At 32.9% G+C, this 14,590-nt stretch overlaps 1 protein-coding gene, 1 long non-coding RNA gene and 1 pseudogene across 2 annotated transcripts; 2 read left to right on the top strand and 1 right to left on the bottom strand.

The window, feature by feature from the left end:
- Nucleotides 1-1,819: 1,819 nt before the first annotated feature.
- On the bottom strand, nt 1,820-2,881 carry LOC108472849 (uncharacterized). Its single transcript, XR_001869610.2, has 2 exons — nt 2,506-2,881; nt 1,820-2,212 (listed from the first exon to the last, which is right to left on the bottom strand). It is a non-coding gene; the product is annotated as an uncharacterized LOC108472849 (long non-coding RNA).
- Nucleotides 2,882-6,235: 3,354 nt separating this feature from the next.
- On the top strand, nt 6,236-8,741 carry LOC108465905 (G-type lectin S-receptor-like serine/threonine-protein kinase RLK1; annotated as a pseudogene).
- Nucleotides 8,742-11,478: 2,737 nt separating this feature from the next.
- Nucleotides 11,479-14,243, top strand: LOC108472679 (G-type lectin S-receptor-like serine/threonine-protein kinase LECRK3). The gene has a single exon (XM_017774231.2). It carries the CDS (start codon nt 11,656-11,658, stop codon nt 14,071-14,073), a length of 2,418 nt encoding a protein of 805 aa, XP_017629720.1. The 5' UTR covers nt 11,479-11,655; the 3' UTR covers nt 14,074-14,243.
- The last annotated feature ends 347 nt before the right edge of the window (nt 14,244-14,590 follow it).

A 14,590-nucleotide genomic window follows, 5' to 3' on the forward strand; every position in this document is an offset into this window, starting at 1 on the left:
TATATTATATTATTGATTTTATAGATTTAAAAAATATGAGAAAAATAGATAATAAAATATTAATTCTTAATTATTCAATTTTCTTTATCTTAATTTCTCAAATAGATATGAGTCATATTATTTGACGAGTTTGAATTTGTATTGAATCGAATAATTGATTTAATTTTGTTGTAAAAATAATAAGTTGATTAGAAGCATTTACTATTTATAAAAAAATTATTATTTTAATTTAATTATAAAATATATATATTTTTTAATTTTTAAGCACAGTGGAAGAGTGTTTATCCAACTACCTAGATATTTCAACTAAAATAATAGAATGCAAAAAGACAGTCTTGCATGTTTTTAATCCTTATAAAGTTTTCCATTATTCATCTCATCGATCAACTTATAAAACTTTGTTGCTTCTCCATTGGGCTCTCATCTGCTACATCTCTTGTTCCATCTACACGATTATGGAGGAGCTTCATTACAAGTTTCAGAAATATGAACGTGCATATTAAACACATATCACAACATGCCTTCCATGTTATCTTATCCTATATGGTCATGTTGATGCACATTAAAATTACTAAATGAAGTAGTTTTAGAAGAAGAACTACAATATGAAGACTCTTCTTAAAAAATCCAATTTGTGTACCCTCACATATCAAATGTTCATAAACAACTTTGCATTTAAGCCTGTCAATATTAGTACATTTCACACAAAAACAATATATTATATTATATCTTTAGTACCATTCTTAAATGCAAAATCAAATAATTTTTACACTCCATATTTTTGACTTAATCTCGACAGCCGTATCCAACTCTTATCTATAAATAATCAATAAAATTTTTTTGCAAACCAAACGTCACAAATAATTAATTAAATTAAAAATATATAAATATTTGAAAATAAGCAAAAGTTTGAATTAAGAGTTTAATTCTCTTAATTTATATAATAGATTTTAAATGTATTTGTTCAAATTAATTAAGAGTTATACCAAATCTATTCATCACATTAAAAAATAGCATTATTTAAATTAATTACCTCACAATAAAAATGTATATCATTAGACATTAATTTAATCACATGGCAACCTAGTTTGGCCGGCTGTTTTAGTCTAAAAATGCCACAACTTATACTAAAATGGTAAGTGTTGATCTGGACAAAATGGATTTAAGGGCCAGGACTAAAATTTGTTTAAGAATTAGCTTTATACTAAAGGGTAAAATCATTTAGTGGGTCACCCAACTTTTAAGGTGTTTTTATTTTGATCACTCAAAATAAAATCTTTGTAATTTTATCACTCAACTTTTAGGGCGCTTTCATTTTAGTTGTCCAAAACTTTTAAGGCGCTTGCCCAAAACTTTTAAAGCGCTTTCATTTTAGTTGCCCAGGCATTAAATCTCTAACAGTGGTTCACCATACACACCGCGTCGTGTATTGACTTTCATTTTAGTCATCTAAAAAATATATTTTTTAAGAATTGATTGAGGTAAAAAAATCAAGAATTTAAGCGAAAACGTGATAAAAACTAAAATAATACACAAAATTTATCAAAAATGTATTTGTTTCAGAAAATTTTAAATTTGAGTTTTGAAATATAAATTTTAAATATCAAATTCAAATTTATAGTAGCAAATAAGTTGATATTATCAATGGATAAAAATTTTCAACAATTTATTTCAAAAATTATTTAATTTATTTTGATGTTTTAAAATTATTTTCCAAAATCATCAATGAAAATTATTGTAGTTCTGAAACCTAAATTTCTTTTGATTATATGATCTTGAATCTTCCACGCCAAACTAAAAACAAAAAAAATACTTACAGTTAATTAATTTTATCTTCCATTCAAACAAAAACTCATAATTTATCATCACTTCTTTTCCCAAACGGAAAATAAGCAAATAATTTAATTAATGGCAAGTGTTTTTTCTTTTACTTTTAAGCTTAGTGTGGGTACCAATTTTTGCCCGGGCCCATTTACCATTAAAACCCAAATTTTTAAACCAAAAACAAACCCCAAAGACCAAAAACAGACCCAATTTTGAAGCCCAAATACTTAACCCTAACCCACAAACCCCAAAAATATTTTTCAGCCAAGACCCTAGCCTCCAACTGCCTCCATGCTTCCACTACCCACGTTCTCCACCACCACGCACTCCACCTCGCATGTCCGGCCAACGAGCGTGAAGCACGACCCACGCCCCACGTCCATTATACCTGCGACTTGAGCAAAGAGATAAGAAGAAACTGTTTGTATTTTGGCTATAAAGCCTATAAAGCCTTCATTTTTTTTTTCATGGAAGGAGGGGGTTTTCTTTTTTTCTTTTTTTCCAGAGAAATAGAACACGAAATACAAAATATACACAAAATCAATTACAAAGAAATAAGTGCAAAGGAAATTTAAAGGGTGATCCTTTAATTTTGATCTTCTATTACTTCAGTTCATTTTTTTTTCCCTTTCTTTCCATACATACAAAAATATAAAAAAAGGAAGAGGAGAAAGATCTTACCTGAACCCACCGTCGCGGCATCGGAGAAGCCCTCTCTGAAATCGAAGCTCGGCTCAAAATGGCGGTTGAGCTGTTTCTCTTGGATTTGTCGAAGAAGAGCAGGAAAGGGGGCGTTTCAAAGATGGAATATCCTTTGTTTTAAGCAGTAAATGAGTTTTAATAATTTTTTTTTTTGGTTAAAAAAGAGACAAATCAAACGGCGCTCTAAATGGGTGAATTTGTGCATTTTTACCCCAAATGGGTAAATTCACATCTGGTTCCTCGCTTTTGTGTCCTCATTTGATTTTTGCCCTTTTTGCATGCCTTTTGTTTTTAAATTTTTTCCCTGGGATTTATGCGCTATTACAGTTTGGTCCACGTTGAAATGCTGCGTTCAGGGGGCAGGGGATAATTTACGTTTTCAATCCTTATACATTCACACGCATTGCGTTTTGGTCCTCAATTCTATTTTAATGATTTGTTTTGTATATAAACTGTCCCTTTGATTTTGTTTTTCTTTCAATTAAGTCTTAGTTGTTATTTTTAAAGAATAAACATTTTTTTTGTTGATTTCACACTGCTCTTTTTTTTAGTTTATTTTTTTAATGTATGTATTTGTTTATTTTAAACACTTTCATGTATTATGGTACTTTGATATATATATTATTTATGTTAGGCTTTTTCCATTTCATATATTATACATGTATATATTTTTACTATGTATATTACTCCTATGTATTATTCATTTTGAAACTTCATTTATGCATTATTATATAATCTATTTTTGTACATTTCTAATTCCATGTAAATTATTTATTTTATGGCATTGATTTTAAAATTCATTCGTATGATAATTGTTTTATTATATTACTTGGTTTTTAAGTTTTATATCCATTATTTGTTTAAAAGTTTTGGTGTTACCCTATAGTAGTGTCTAATGTTTTAAAAAATTTTCCTATCTTCCCTATTGTTCATTTTATTTTAAAGCTTGATATTTTATTTGGGTATTTTGCTTGGAACCTCTTTCAAGTTGGCGGTTAACTCATTAATTTATTATATTATTTTTATCATTTTTTACTACTATTGTACATTATTATTATTTTGGGTTACTTTTTTTAAAAATTATCTTTATATGATATTCATTTTTTATCTATTTTATTAAAAGTTAATTATTTTAAATATAGTTTATTATACTTATTATTATTTATTATTTATCATTATTGTTAGCTTAGCATCATTATTATTTTAATTTTACTATTATTATTATATTTAGTAATACTATTGATATATTGCTATTATTGTCATGTTTATTATTATCATATTTATGACTATTGTTGTTTCTATTTTTATTATTTATTGAAAACTTTTTTTATATTAATATAGGGTTAGCATGATTCGCATATTGTCATTTCTATGTCATCCATCATTATTTATTGTTTTTCCTCTCCAAATTTTAATTGTTTTAGTTCTTTTATTCCATGATGTATTCTCAACTTGTTTTAACATAAAAACAATTTTCTATACTTAATCGTTTTAAAAAAACGTGTCTTACCGTATTGGGTTCGTCTTTTTTTATTTGATTTAAGTATTTTATTCAACATTTTGTTCCCAAATAGTTTTTAATAAAGGCAACTTTCTATACTTAATCGTTTTAAAAAACGTATCCTACCGTACTGGGTTTCGTTTTTTATTCGATTTAAGTATTCGAATATCCTTCTTAATCAATTTATTCTTTAAATTTTCTCTTAAACAATGGCAATTTTTGATATTTGGAAGCTTAAAAAATTGTACCCTACCGTATTGGGTCTCGGTTTTTGTTCGATTCAAACATTTGAATATCCTTCTTATTGAATTTCTCCAAGTTTTGAAAAGTGGAGGCAGTGTTCTGTATTTAAAAAATTCGAAAAATCATGCCCTGCCATACTGGGCTGTGGCTTTACGTTTGATTTAAATATCCGAATACCTTTTTTAAAAAAAAAAAATTGCTCGAATGTTTTAAATAAAAGACAAACTCATAATCGGGGGTCAAAAACGATATGTCCTACCGTATTGGACGTGACATTTTACCTTGAAGCGAGATGGTCTTTAACTCATGTTTAATTTACTCAAATGTTTCAAAAAGGATGATCGTACTTTAAAATATTTTCAAATCTTTAATTTTCGACATTAAGACATAAATTAATCAATGAAGTACTGATTTTGGGCGTATTGGGGTGCTAATCCTTCCTCATACGTAACTGACTCCCGAGCCTATTTTCTCAAAATTCGTAGACCAAAATGTTTTATAAGGTGGCCCAATCACACCACAAAAAGAATTGGTGGCGACTCCGTATCTTCATTTTCAAAAGTCGATTCCCCGTTTTTAAAAAAAATGGTTTCGATACTTAGCATGGAAGATTCAAGATTATATACTCAAAAGAATTTAAGTTTCGTAGACAATTATTTTATATAAGTTATTTGAGTTAGTTTTGTTAAAGATAATCTAGAAACATAAAATAAATTTTAAAATTTAAAAGGAGAATTATAGTAATAAAATGGTTGACATTATGAGTGGACAATTTCTTTTAACAATTTATTAATTTATTTTAATATTTGAAATTTGAAAATAAAATTTCAATATTAAAAAATAATTTCAACAATGGGATAAACAAATATAATTTGACAAAAAATTGTATTATTTTAGTTTCTTTTGCTTTTTCACTTCAATCTTTAATTTTTTTACCTCAATCAATACTTTAAAAAAAAAATATTGGGGTGACCAAAATAAAAACGACCCAAAAGTAGGGTAACTACAATGAAAGTGTAAACATAATGTGGTGTGTATAGTTAACCTAGAGGTTTAACGCTTAGATGACTAAAATGAAAGCATCCTAAAATTTGAGTGACCATATTACAATGATTTCATTTTAAGCGACCAAAATGAAAACACTCTAAAAATTAAGTGATCAACTAGAAAATTTACCCTAGAATAAAATAATAAGTGTTGATTTGGACAACATAATGGGTTTCCGTTTGTTTAATAAAAATGTTCTTCGGTGTACCAAGACTCAGTCACAGCTCCTGTTTTCGTTTCTTCTATAAGTTTATATATTGTTTTACTTAATCCTTAGGAACATTTCTAGCTCGCTTCAACCTCTAATGTCATTAAAGTTTAAATAAAATTAGAATAAGCTAAATGTCGTAAGCCTGGAAATACTAAAACATGGCTTGGAAAATAAATATTAAAAAAATAACATTCGTGAGGAACATCCTCGTTTTAATTTGGGAGGTATGGAAGATTTGATTATATAATGAAGTAGTAAAGTTGACTAAACCAAAGTATGGAAACTATTTTTGTAATAGATAATATTTTGTGGCAAAACATTGTGATTATGGTCCCAACGAAATTCAACCTTGATGATATATTTTGTGACATATATCATATTTTATTGACAAAGACACCCACGAAAGAATTCCCATCATTTTCCTATATTATATTCTCATTCTCTCTCAATCCCGCTGGAATGAAGTTGAAATGTCATCCAATATATTTTATAATTAATGTCATCGAATTTTCACAACAATCCAAACCAAAAAACCAACTGTATCATAAACACAAAAGTAAATGCAAATAGTCAATGCCTCACCTCATTGATTGGACGATTCAACATGTATACAACATACGAAAATGTTGGAGATTTCGACCAGCCTTTTCTATCTGCCCTATGACACTATTTTGTGAATCCATCTATCCAAAAACTTGATTCTTCTGATGGCTTTGGGTATCCTTCCTCTCATTTCCTTTCTACTTTTGCTGCCTGTTTGGGCTGATGCTCAAACTGTTGGTAGTGTAACGGTGGGTGCTTTTCTCTCTGCTGATGAAACTCAGATTCATGGGTTTCTCCCTCAGGTGATTTTGCCTTTGGTTTTCATCAACTCAGCAACAACAAGAATCTCTTCTTGCTTGCTATCTGGTATAACAGAATACCAGAAAAAACTCTTGTTTGGTATGCAAATGGGCGACAGGCCCGCACCAAGGGGATCAAAGTTACAGATAACTGCTGATAGGGGGTTTGTTCTTAATAGTCCTCAAGGGGAACAGCTATGGAATAGTGAGACCAGGAGCGAGGCTGTTGATAGAGGTATTATGGATGATAGTGGTAATTTTATGCTTCTAGGAAGTAATTCTATACTCTGGGAGAGCTTCAAAGATCCTGCGGATACTGTGTTGCCATCACAAATACTTGATAAGGGGGTAGCCCTTTCGTCCTGGCAATCGGAGACCAACTTTTCCAAGGGGAGGTTTCAGATGGTTTTGCAATCAGATGGTGATCTTGTTCTTGATACTGTAAACTTGCCCAGTAAACATGTTAATGACCCTTACTATAAAATTGTCACTGCTGGAGATTCCAATTCATCCAGTCCTGGTTTCCAGTTAATCTTCAATGAATCAGGCTACTTGTTTGTTTTGAGAGAAAATGAAGAAAGATCCGTTCTAACACCTATAATAACGGGCTCAGCTAAAGACTTGTACTACAGAGCAACTCTCGATTGCGACGGAGTTTTCACACTCTACTCTCACCCCAAGGCTTCCACTGGGAATGATACGTGGACTAGTCTTTGGTCTGAGCCTGAGAATATTTGCACATAAACTCCTGTTGGTGCAAGTAGCGGCGTGTGTGGTTTCAACAGTATATGCAGTCTCAACGAGGACAAGAGGCCGAGTAGTGGATGTCCCAGGGGTTATGCTTTAGTTGATCCAAGTAACCAGTATGGCAATTGCAAGCCTAACTTCACTCTGAGTTGTGAAGAAGAGCCAGGTCCCGTGGAAGACCTGTATGAGTTTGAAGTGCTAACAAATGTTGGTTGGCCGCTAGGTGATTATGCACTCTTGGAGCCATTTACTGAAGACCAATTCAGACAATCTTGCTTGCATGACTGTATATGTGCCGTCGCCATTTTCAGAGAAGGTGTTAAGTGTTGGAAGAAGAGGCTACCACTGACGAATGGAAGACCCGTTCACAGTCACTTTGGGGCAAAAGCTTTTCTCAAAGTTAGGAAAGGAGATCGACCTCCTTTCTGTCCTTATTTTCCCAATCAAGAAAATAAGAATCAGGAAACTTAATTTGATCCTTGCATTACCAGTACTTCTAGGCATGTCTGTGTTCTTTATTTTCATTCTGGATACAGCAACTTGTCTAGGATTTTACTTCATCAACCAAGAGAGACTCAAACTATTGCCAAAGAATGAAGTTGCCGTGGAAACAAATTTGCGTACTTTTACTTACAAAGAGCTTGCCAATGCTACAAATGAGTTCAAAGGAGACTTAAGAAGGGGATCTTTCGGCATTGGTTATAAAGGGACGTTACCTAAGAGTTATGTCAGTCAGGTAGCTGTGAAAAGATTGAATACTGTGGTACATGATCATGGTGAGAAAGAATTCAAGACTGAAGTGCATGTAATTGGTCAAAGCATCACAGGAAGCTCGTCCGATTGCTCGGATTCTGTGATGATGGAGATAATAGGTTACTGGTTTATGAGTACTTGAGCAATGGCAGTCTCGCAAGCTTCCTTTTCTGTGGCTCAAGGCCTAGTTGGAGCCAAAGAACTCAGATTGCTTTGGGGATTGCAAGAGGGCTCCTCTACTTGCATGAAGAATGCAGCACGCAGATTATTCACTGTGATATAAAGCCTCAGAACATTCTGCTAGATGAGCATTACAATGCAAAGATTTCAGACTTTGGATTGGCAAAGCTTTTGTTAACGAACCAGAGCCATACTAATACTGCTATTCGAGGAACCAAAGGATACGTGGCAGCGGAGTGGTTTAGGAACCTGCCGATAACCGTGAAGGTGGATGTTTATAGCTTAGGAGTGCTGCTGCTGGAACTCACTTGTTGCCGAAAAAGTGTAGACATGGAGAGCGACATGGAAGAGAGAGCAATTTTAACTGACTGGGCTTATGACTGCTACTGCGAAGGCGCATTAGATGCCCTAGTTGAAAACGACATTGATGCCTTGAATGACATAGGAAAAGTAGAGAAGTTTGTGCAAGTTGCCATCTGGTGTATTCAAGAAGATCCGTCGCTGAGAGCCACCATGACAGCAGTCTCACAGATGCTTGAAGGAGTTGGAAATCCCTTTTCCACCATGCCTATGCCCATGCCCATATCCATACCATATGCTTTAGCTTCATGAAATTCTGTCGTCTTTTGTTTCAGTATGTCTAAATACTACACAAGGAATAAGTTTTTAGTTTAGTCTTTCTTTTTTCTTCTTATCTGTAGGCTTAATTTCAATTGAAACTATTGATTTCAGTTTCCCGCAATAATTGCGAGTCAAGGTTACTGCTAATATTTACAGGACTTTTTGATTGCTTGCTTCAGAAAAGCTAAAAGATCTACAACAACCCTGAAAATTTTACACACATATATACATAATTTAGATATATTATTATGGTTTAATATTTGTTAGATTGATAGTGTGTATTTTTATTTCACAATATTTTTACAAATTTGTTATGTATTTTTAAGTATTTTATTATATTTTTATAGGATATATATAAATTATTAATTTTATTTATCAAATTTAAAAATTCTATTAACAATATATTAAATTATATTTTATTATTTATTTATTCGTTTTCATGTTGCTTTTGTGAATAAAGTCAAATTAGATTCCTATATAGTGAGGTGAGGAAGAGTGAATTTACGAGTAATTTAACCTTTGTTTTATTAAAATTGAACTTTTAGGGTCCAATATTAAAACTTTTTTACCGAACAAGGTCTGTTTTAGATTCGTTTAGGAGCGGATTCATGCATGCACGGAATTACTGCTTGAAGTTTCGTAATCTGCATGCAAACGTAAATAAGGTATAAAGGACCGATGTGGCGATTAATATATATATTTTATAGTTTTTAGTAGGGTGAATATAAAAAATTTAAAAAATTAAATTTTGAGTTAATTAAATTGATTTATTCGATTTTTCGAGTCAATTCAATATTGAGTTAATGGAGTTCAAATTAAATTGAATTTTATAATTGAATAACTTAAATAACATATTAATATAAATACGTCTTTGGTCCTATCAATTTTGAAAATGAGTTAATTCACATCTCTCACAACTAAAATTAAAATATATATATATATATAATTTTAAAATTCAAAATATTTATAATAATTCCAGAATTTATATTTTAATAAAATTTAAAAAATTAAGAACTTTAAAGAAAAATCTAAAGAGTATATAAATAAAGTTATAAAAATTTAAAAAAATCTAAAATAATAATTTTGGTACCTAAATAAGTAAATTAACAATAGAAGTTTATTATACTAAAGTATTTTTTTTCTTATTTGCCTTTGAAAGAGTTTCAAATATATATGGTTCAAAATTATGTGCTTGAATATGGAATTAATTATATATTGTAACAATATTTTAATTTGTCATGTTTAATTTTTTTTAATTTAACTCGATTCAACTCGACTTAAAATTTATTTCACTCGACTCGATTTGAAAAAATTCAAATCGAGTTAGGATGATAAGATGAGACTCACAAACTCGATTAATTCAAAATTTTTCACTCGATTCAATTGAATGCTTACACTTAATTTTTAGACTTCATAAAGTTAGGGGTTGACAAATATATTGTTTAAAAAATAGAGACATGTCATTTCTTAATGTTACTTCTTATAGTGTATCAAATAGCAGCTCATAATTTTTAACAAATCTATTGATGAATATATTAATATATATTAATACAAAAATCGTTTCATTAATATATATTTAGGAATTAAATTTGTTTAATTTACTTAAAACAAATCATTTAAGAATCTTATTTTACTCATAGTAGGAACTTAACAATGAGAGTGAAATAGTAAAAATATTAATTATTATGAAAGTGTGTAAATTTTATTTGAGTTTTACATAATGTAATGGTATAATTCTATGTTAATTTCATTATTATGGGTAAAGTTATCTGGTAAAATTTCTAGATGATTCTTTTGTTTTACATGTTTTTTGGGGGGTAAGAAAAGGAGAGCAAGCTCATAACTACAGAACACTGGTCAACTCCGGACTTACTAATAGCACCGTCGTACATAACAGTCATTAAGCAACAGATTGCAAACTCCTTCGGGTGGATGCTCAAAACGCTGCAGCAGGGAATGCATTGGCAGCTGTGGCTCCTGCTATATAATTATAGGCAACATATATGAGTGAACCTCAGTTGCAAAGCTCAACGATGTCTCTCAGTAGTTGTCCCCTGAGTTGTTTCCTTCGATTAAATTTATCTCCGAAAAATTGTCACACTCCAGCTCGATCAAGTGAAAGCCAGCATCCCAAGCAACAAGCGTCGCCCATAGTTCAGCTTTAATCACTGAGCTTACCCCGATTTTAATGCAATTTCTACGTAGCTTTATGGTTTGTCATGATATTAACTCTACTATTAAAGGACACAACTTTTTTGCTCATGAAATTTTAATTAAAAAAAGTTCCAATAATTTTTTTTTGGGTACATGTTCCAATATTTTCTACAACCAAATCTTACACTTTAGTCTGGTAGTGTTTGCATTTTGACTGGTTGTTTTGTTTTTTATTTTCTCCATTTCATTTAATGTTTCTGGAAGCACTATTTACTCCGATTGACAAGTTGACTCCTCAAGTGTTTCTTATGTTACTGTTATTAGTCTGAAATAATTATTTCCCCCACTTAGACGCTCACTGAAGACTCTAAATTCTTACAAAGGAGAAAAAGTATTATTTATTTATTAATTATTATTATTCCTGCATGGTCATAGACTTAATTTTTGACAGGTGTTGCCCCCTTCTGGCTACAACATTTATTCGATTTACAAATTATAAATATTTTTAAAATAAAATAATAAAATTTATAAACTCTTAATAAAATTATTTATAAATTATATGTGGTTGCAATAATAATTAATATTGACTAAATTAGATTCGTCATAGTACAACCTTTATGATGTTGACAAGATACAACGTGTAAAACGAACGAAAATGTTGAAATTTCTACCATCCATCTCTATTTCAGCAAGCCTATGACAGGACGCAGGAGTTTCTCTTGATGTAAGCAAATTCAACAACTTTTGTCAAGTTATAAGCTTAAAATATCTATCATTCTTTAGCTTCACTAATTTGACGAATCCATCTATCCAAAAACTTGTTTCTTCTGATGGCTTTGGGAATCTTTCCTCTCATTGCCTTTCTACTTTTGCTGCCTGTTTGGGCGGATGCTCAAACTGTTGGTAATGTAACGGTGGGTGCTTCTCTCTCTGCTCATGAAAACTCCCATCCATGGGTTTCTCCCTCAGGTGATTTTGCCTTTGGTTTTCACCAACTCAGAAATAACAAGAATCTCTTCTTGCTCGCTATCTGGTATAATAAAATACCAGAAAACACTCTTGTTTGGTATGCAAATGGCGACAGCCCCGCACCAAGGGGATCAAAGTTACAGCTTGCTGACAGAGGGTTTGTTCTTAATAGTCCCCAAGGGGAACAGCTATGGAATAGTGAGACCAGGAGTGGGGTTGTTGATAGCGGTATTATGGATGACAGTGGTAATTTTAAGCTTCTTGGAGGTAGTTCTATACTTTGGGAGAGCTTCAAAGATCCTGCGGATACTGTGTTGCCATCACAGATACTTGATAGGGGGGTAGCCCTTTCGTCCCGGCAATCGGAGACCAACTTTTCCAAGGGGAGGTTTCAAATGGTTTTGCAATCAGATGGTGATCTTGTTCTTGCTACCGTAAACTTGCCTAGTAAACATGTTAATGACCCTTATTATAAAAGTGGGACTGCTGGAGATCCCAATTTATCCAGTCCTGGTTTCCAATTAGTCTTCAATGAATCAGGCTACTTGTTTGTTTCAAGAGAAAATGAAGAAAGATCCGTTCTAACACCTACAATAACAGGCTCAGCTAAAGACTTTTACTACAGAGCAACTCTCGATTTCGACGGAGTTTTCACACTATACTCTCACCCTAAGGCTTCCACCGGAAAGATTGCAAGCTGGACTGCTCTTTGGTCTGAGCCTGATAATATTTGCACAGCAGCTCCTGTTGGTGCAAGTAGCGGCGTCTGTGGTTTCAACAGTATATGCAGTCTCAACGCGGAGAAGAGGCCGAGTTGTGGATGTCCCAGGAGTTATACTTTAATTGATCCAAGTAACCAGTATGGCAATTGCAAGCCTAACTTCACTCAGAATTGTGAACAAGAACGAGCTCCTGCGGAAGACCTGTATGAGTTTGAAGAGCTTACAAATGTGGATTGGCCACTAGCTGATTATGCACTCTTGGAGCCTTTTACTGAAGATCAATGCAGAGAATCTTGCTTGCATGACTGTATGTGTGCCGTTGCCATTTTTAGACTAGGTGATAAGTGTTGGAAGAAGAAGCTACCACTGTCAAATGGAAGACTCGATCCCGGTCTTGATGGTGGAAAAGCTCTTCTCAAAGTTAGGAAAGAGGGTCGACCTCCCTTCTGTCCTTATTTTCCCAATCAAGAAACGCAGAAGAACAAGAACAAGGAAACTCTGACCCTTGCATTATCAGCACTTGGTGGCTCTGTATTCTTGAATTTCATTTTGATTGCTGTGACTTGTCTAGGATTTTACTGTATCTACCAAAAGAAACAAAAACCCTTGCCAGTGAATGAAGTTATCGTGGAAACAAATTTGCGGTCTTTTACTTACAAAGAGCTTGTGGATGCTACAAATGAGTTCAAAGAAGAATTAGGAAGGGGAGCTGTCGGCATTGTTTACAAAGGGACATTACAAATGAGTTATGTCACTCAGGTTGCTGTGAAAAGATTGATCAATACTTTGGTACAGGGTCATCATGACAAAGAATTCAAGACTGAAGTGAATGTAATCGGTCAAACGCATCACAGGAACCTCGTCCGATTGCTCGGATTCTGTGATGATGGAGATAATAGGTTACTGGTTTATGAGTACTTGAGCAATGGCAGTCTAGCAAGCTTCCTTTTCGGTGGCTCAAGGCCTAGTTGGAACCAAAGAATTCAGATTGCTTTGGGGATTGCAAGAGGGCTCCTCTACTTGCATGAAGAATGCAGCACGCAGATTATTCACTGTGATATAAAGCCTCAGAACATTCTGCTAGATGAGCATTACAATGCAAAGATTTCAGACTTTGGATTGGCAAAGCTTTTGGTAATGAACCAGAGCCATACCAATACCGTTATTCGAGGAACCAAAGGATACGTGGCAGCGGAGTGGTTTAGGAACCTGCCGATAACCGTGAAGGTGGATGTTTATAGCTTTGGAGTGCTGCTGCTGGAACTCACTTGTTGCCGAAGAAGTGTAGACATGGAGAGCGACATGGAAGAGAAAGCAATTTTAACTGAATGGGCTTATGACTGCTACTGCGGAGGCACATTAGATGCACTAGTTGAAAACGACATTGATGCCTTGAATGACATAGCAAAAGTCGAAAGGTTTGTGCAAGTTGCCATCTGGTGTATTCAAGAAGATCCATCGCTCAGACCTAACATGAGAGCAGTCTCACAGATGCTTGAAGGAGTTGTGGAAGTCCCCATTCCACCATGCCCATGTCCATATGCTTTCACTGCATGAATTTCTGTCAATCTTTTGTTTAAATATGTCTAATTAATGCTGCAAAAGGAATAAGTTGTTAGTTTCAATATGTCTGAACGCTATTCTAGGGATAAGTTTTAGTTTAGGCTTTTTTGTTGCCCTATCTAAAGGAGATTTATGAAGCAATAGATCTGAGTTTCCTTGAATAATCGTGCAGCAGGGATGCTTTCATGGATGATGGCACCAGGGACCAGCCCATCCATACCAGACGAAGTTGATTAAGTTTTACTTTTCAAAGCTTTTGGTAAAGCAAACCCAATCTCATTCATATTTTGTTGTGCTCATTGTATAGACTTCAGACGTTTTTACTGCCTTACTCTATGCTGGGATTATTTTCATAAAATCATTTTTTTTAATATTTATATGATCATTTCCCGGTTCATGTTCGAGGTTTGTGACTATTTTTTCCAATAATATCATTTCTAAAGTAGGTGTCTTTTCATTACTCACAATCACTTATCTATTTAGAATTATATTTATACTATAACAACAAAAG

This window comes from Gossypium arboreum, chromosome 5, assembly GCF_025698485.1.
Source record: "Gossypium arboreum isolate Shixiya-1 chromosome 5, ASM2569848v2, whole genome shotgun sequence".
NCBI lineage: Eukaryota > Viridiplantae > Streptophyta > Magnoliopsida > Malvales > Malvaceae > Gossypium > Gossypium arboreum.

Excerpts from the sequence above, each read along its gene's own strand:
- LOC108472679 (XM_017774231.2), top strand. The coding sequence starts at position 11,656 with ATGGCTTTGGGAATCTTTCCTCTCATTGCCTTTCTACTTTTGCTGCCT.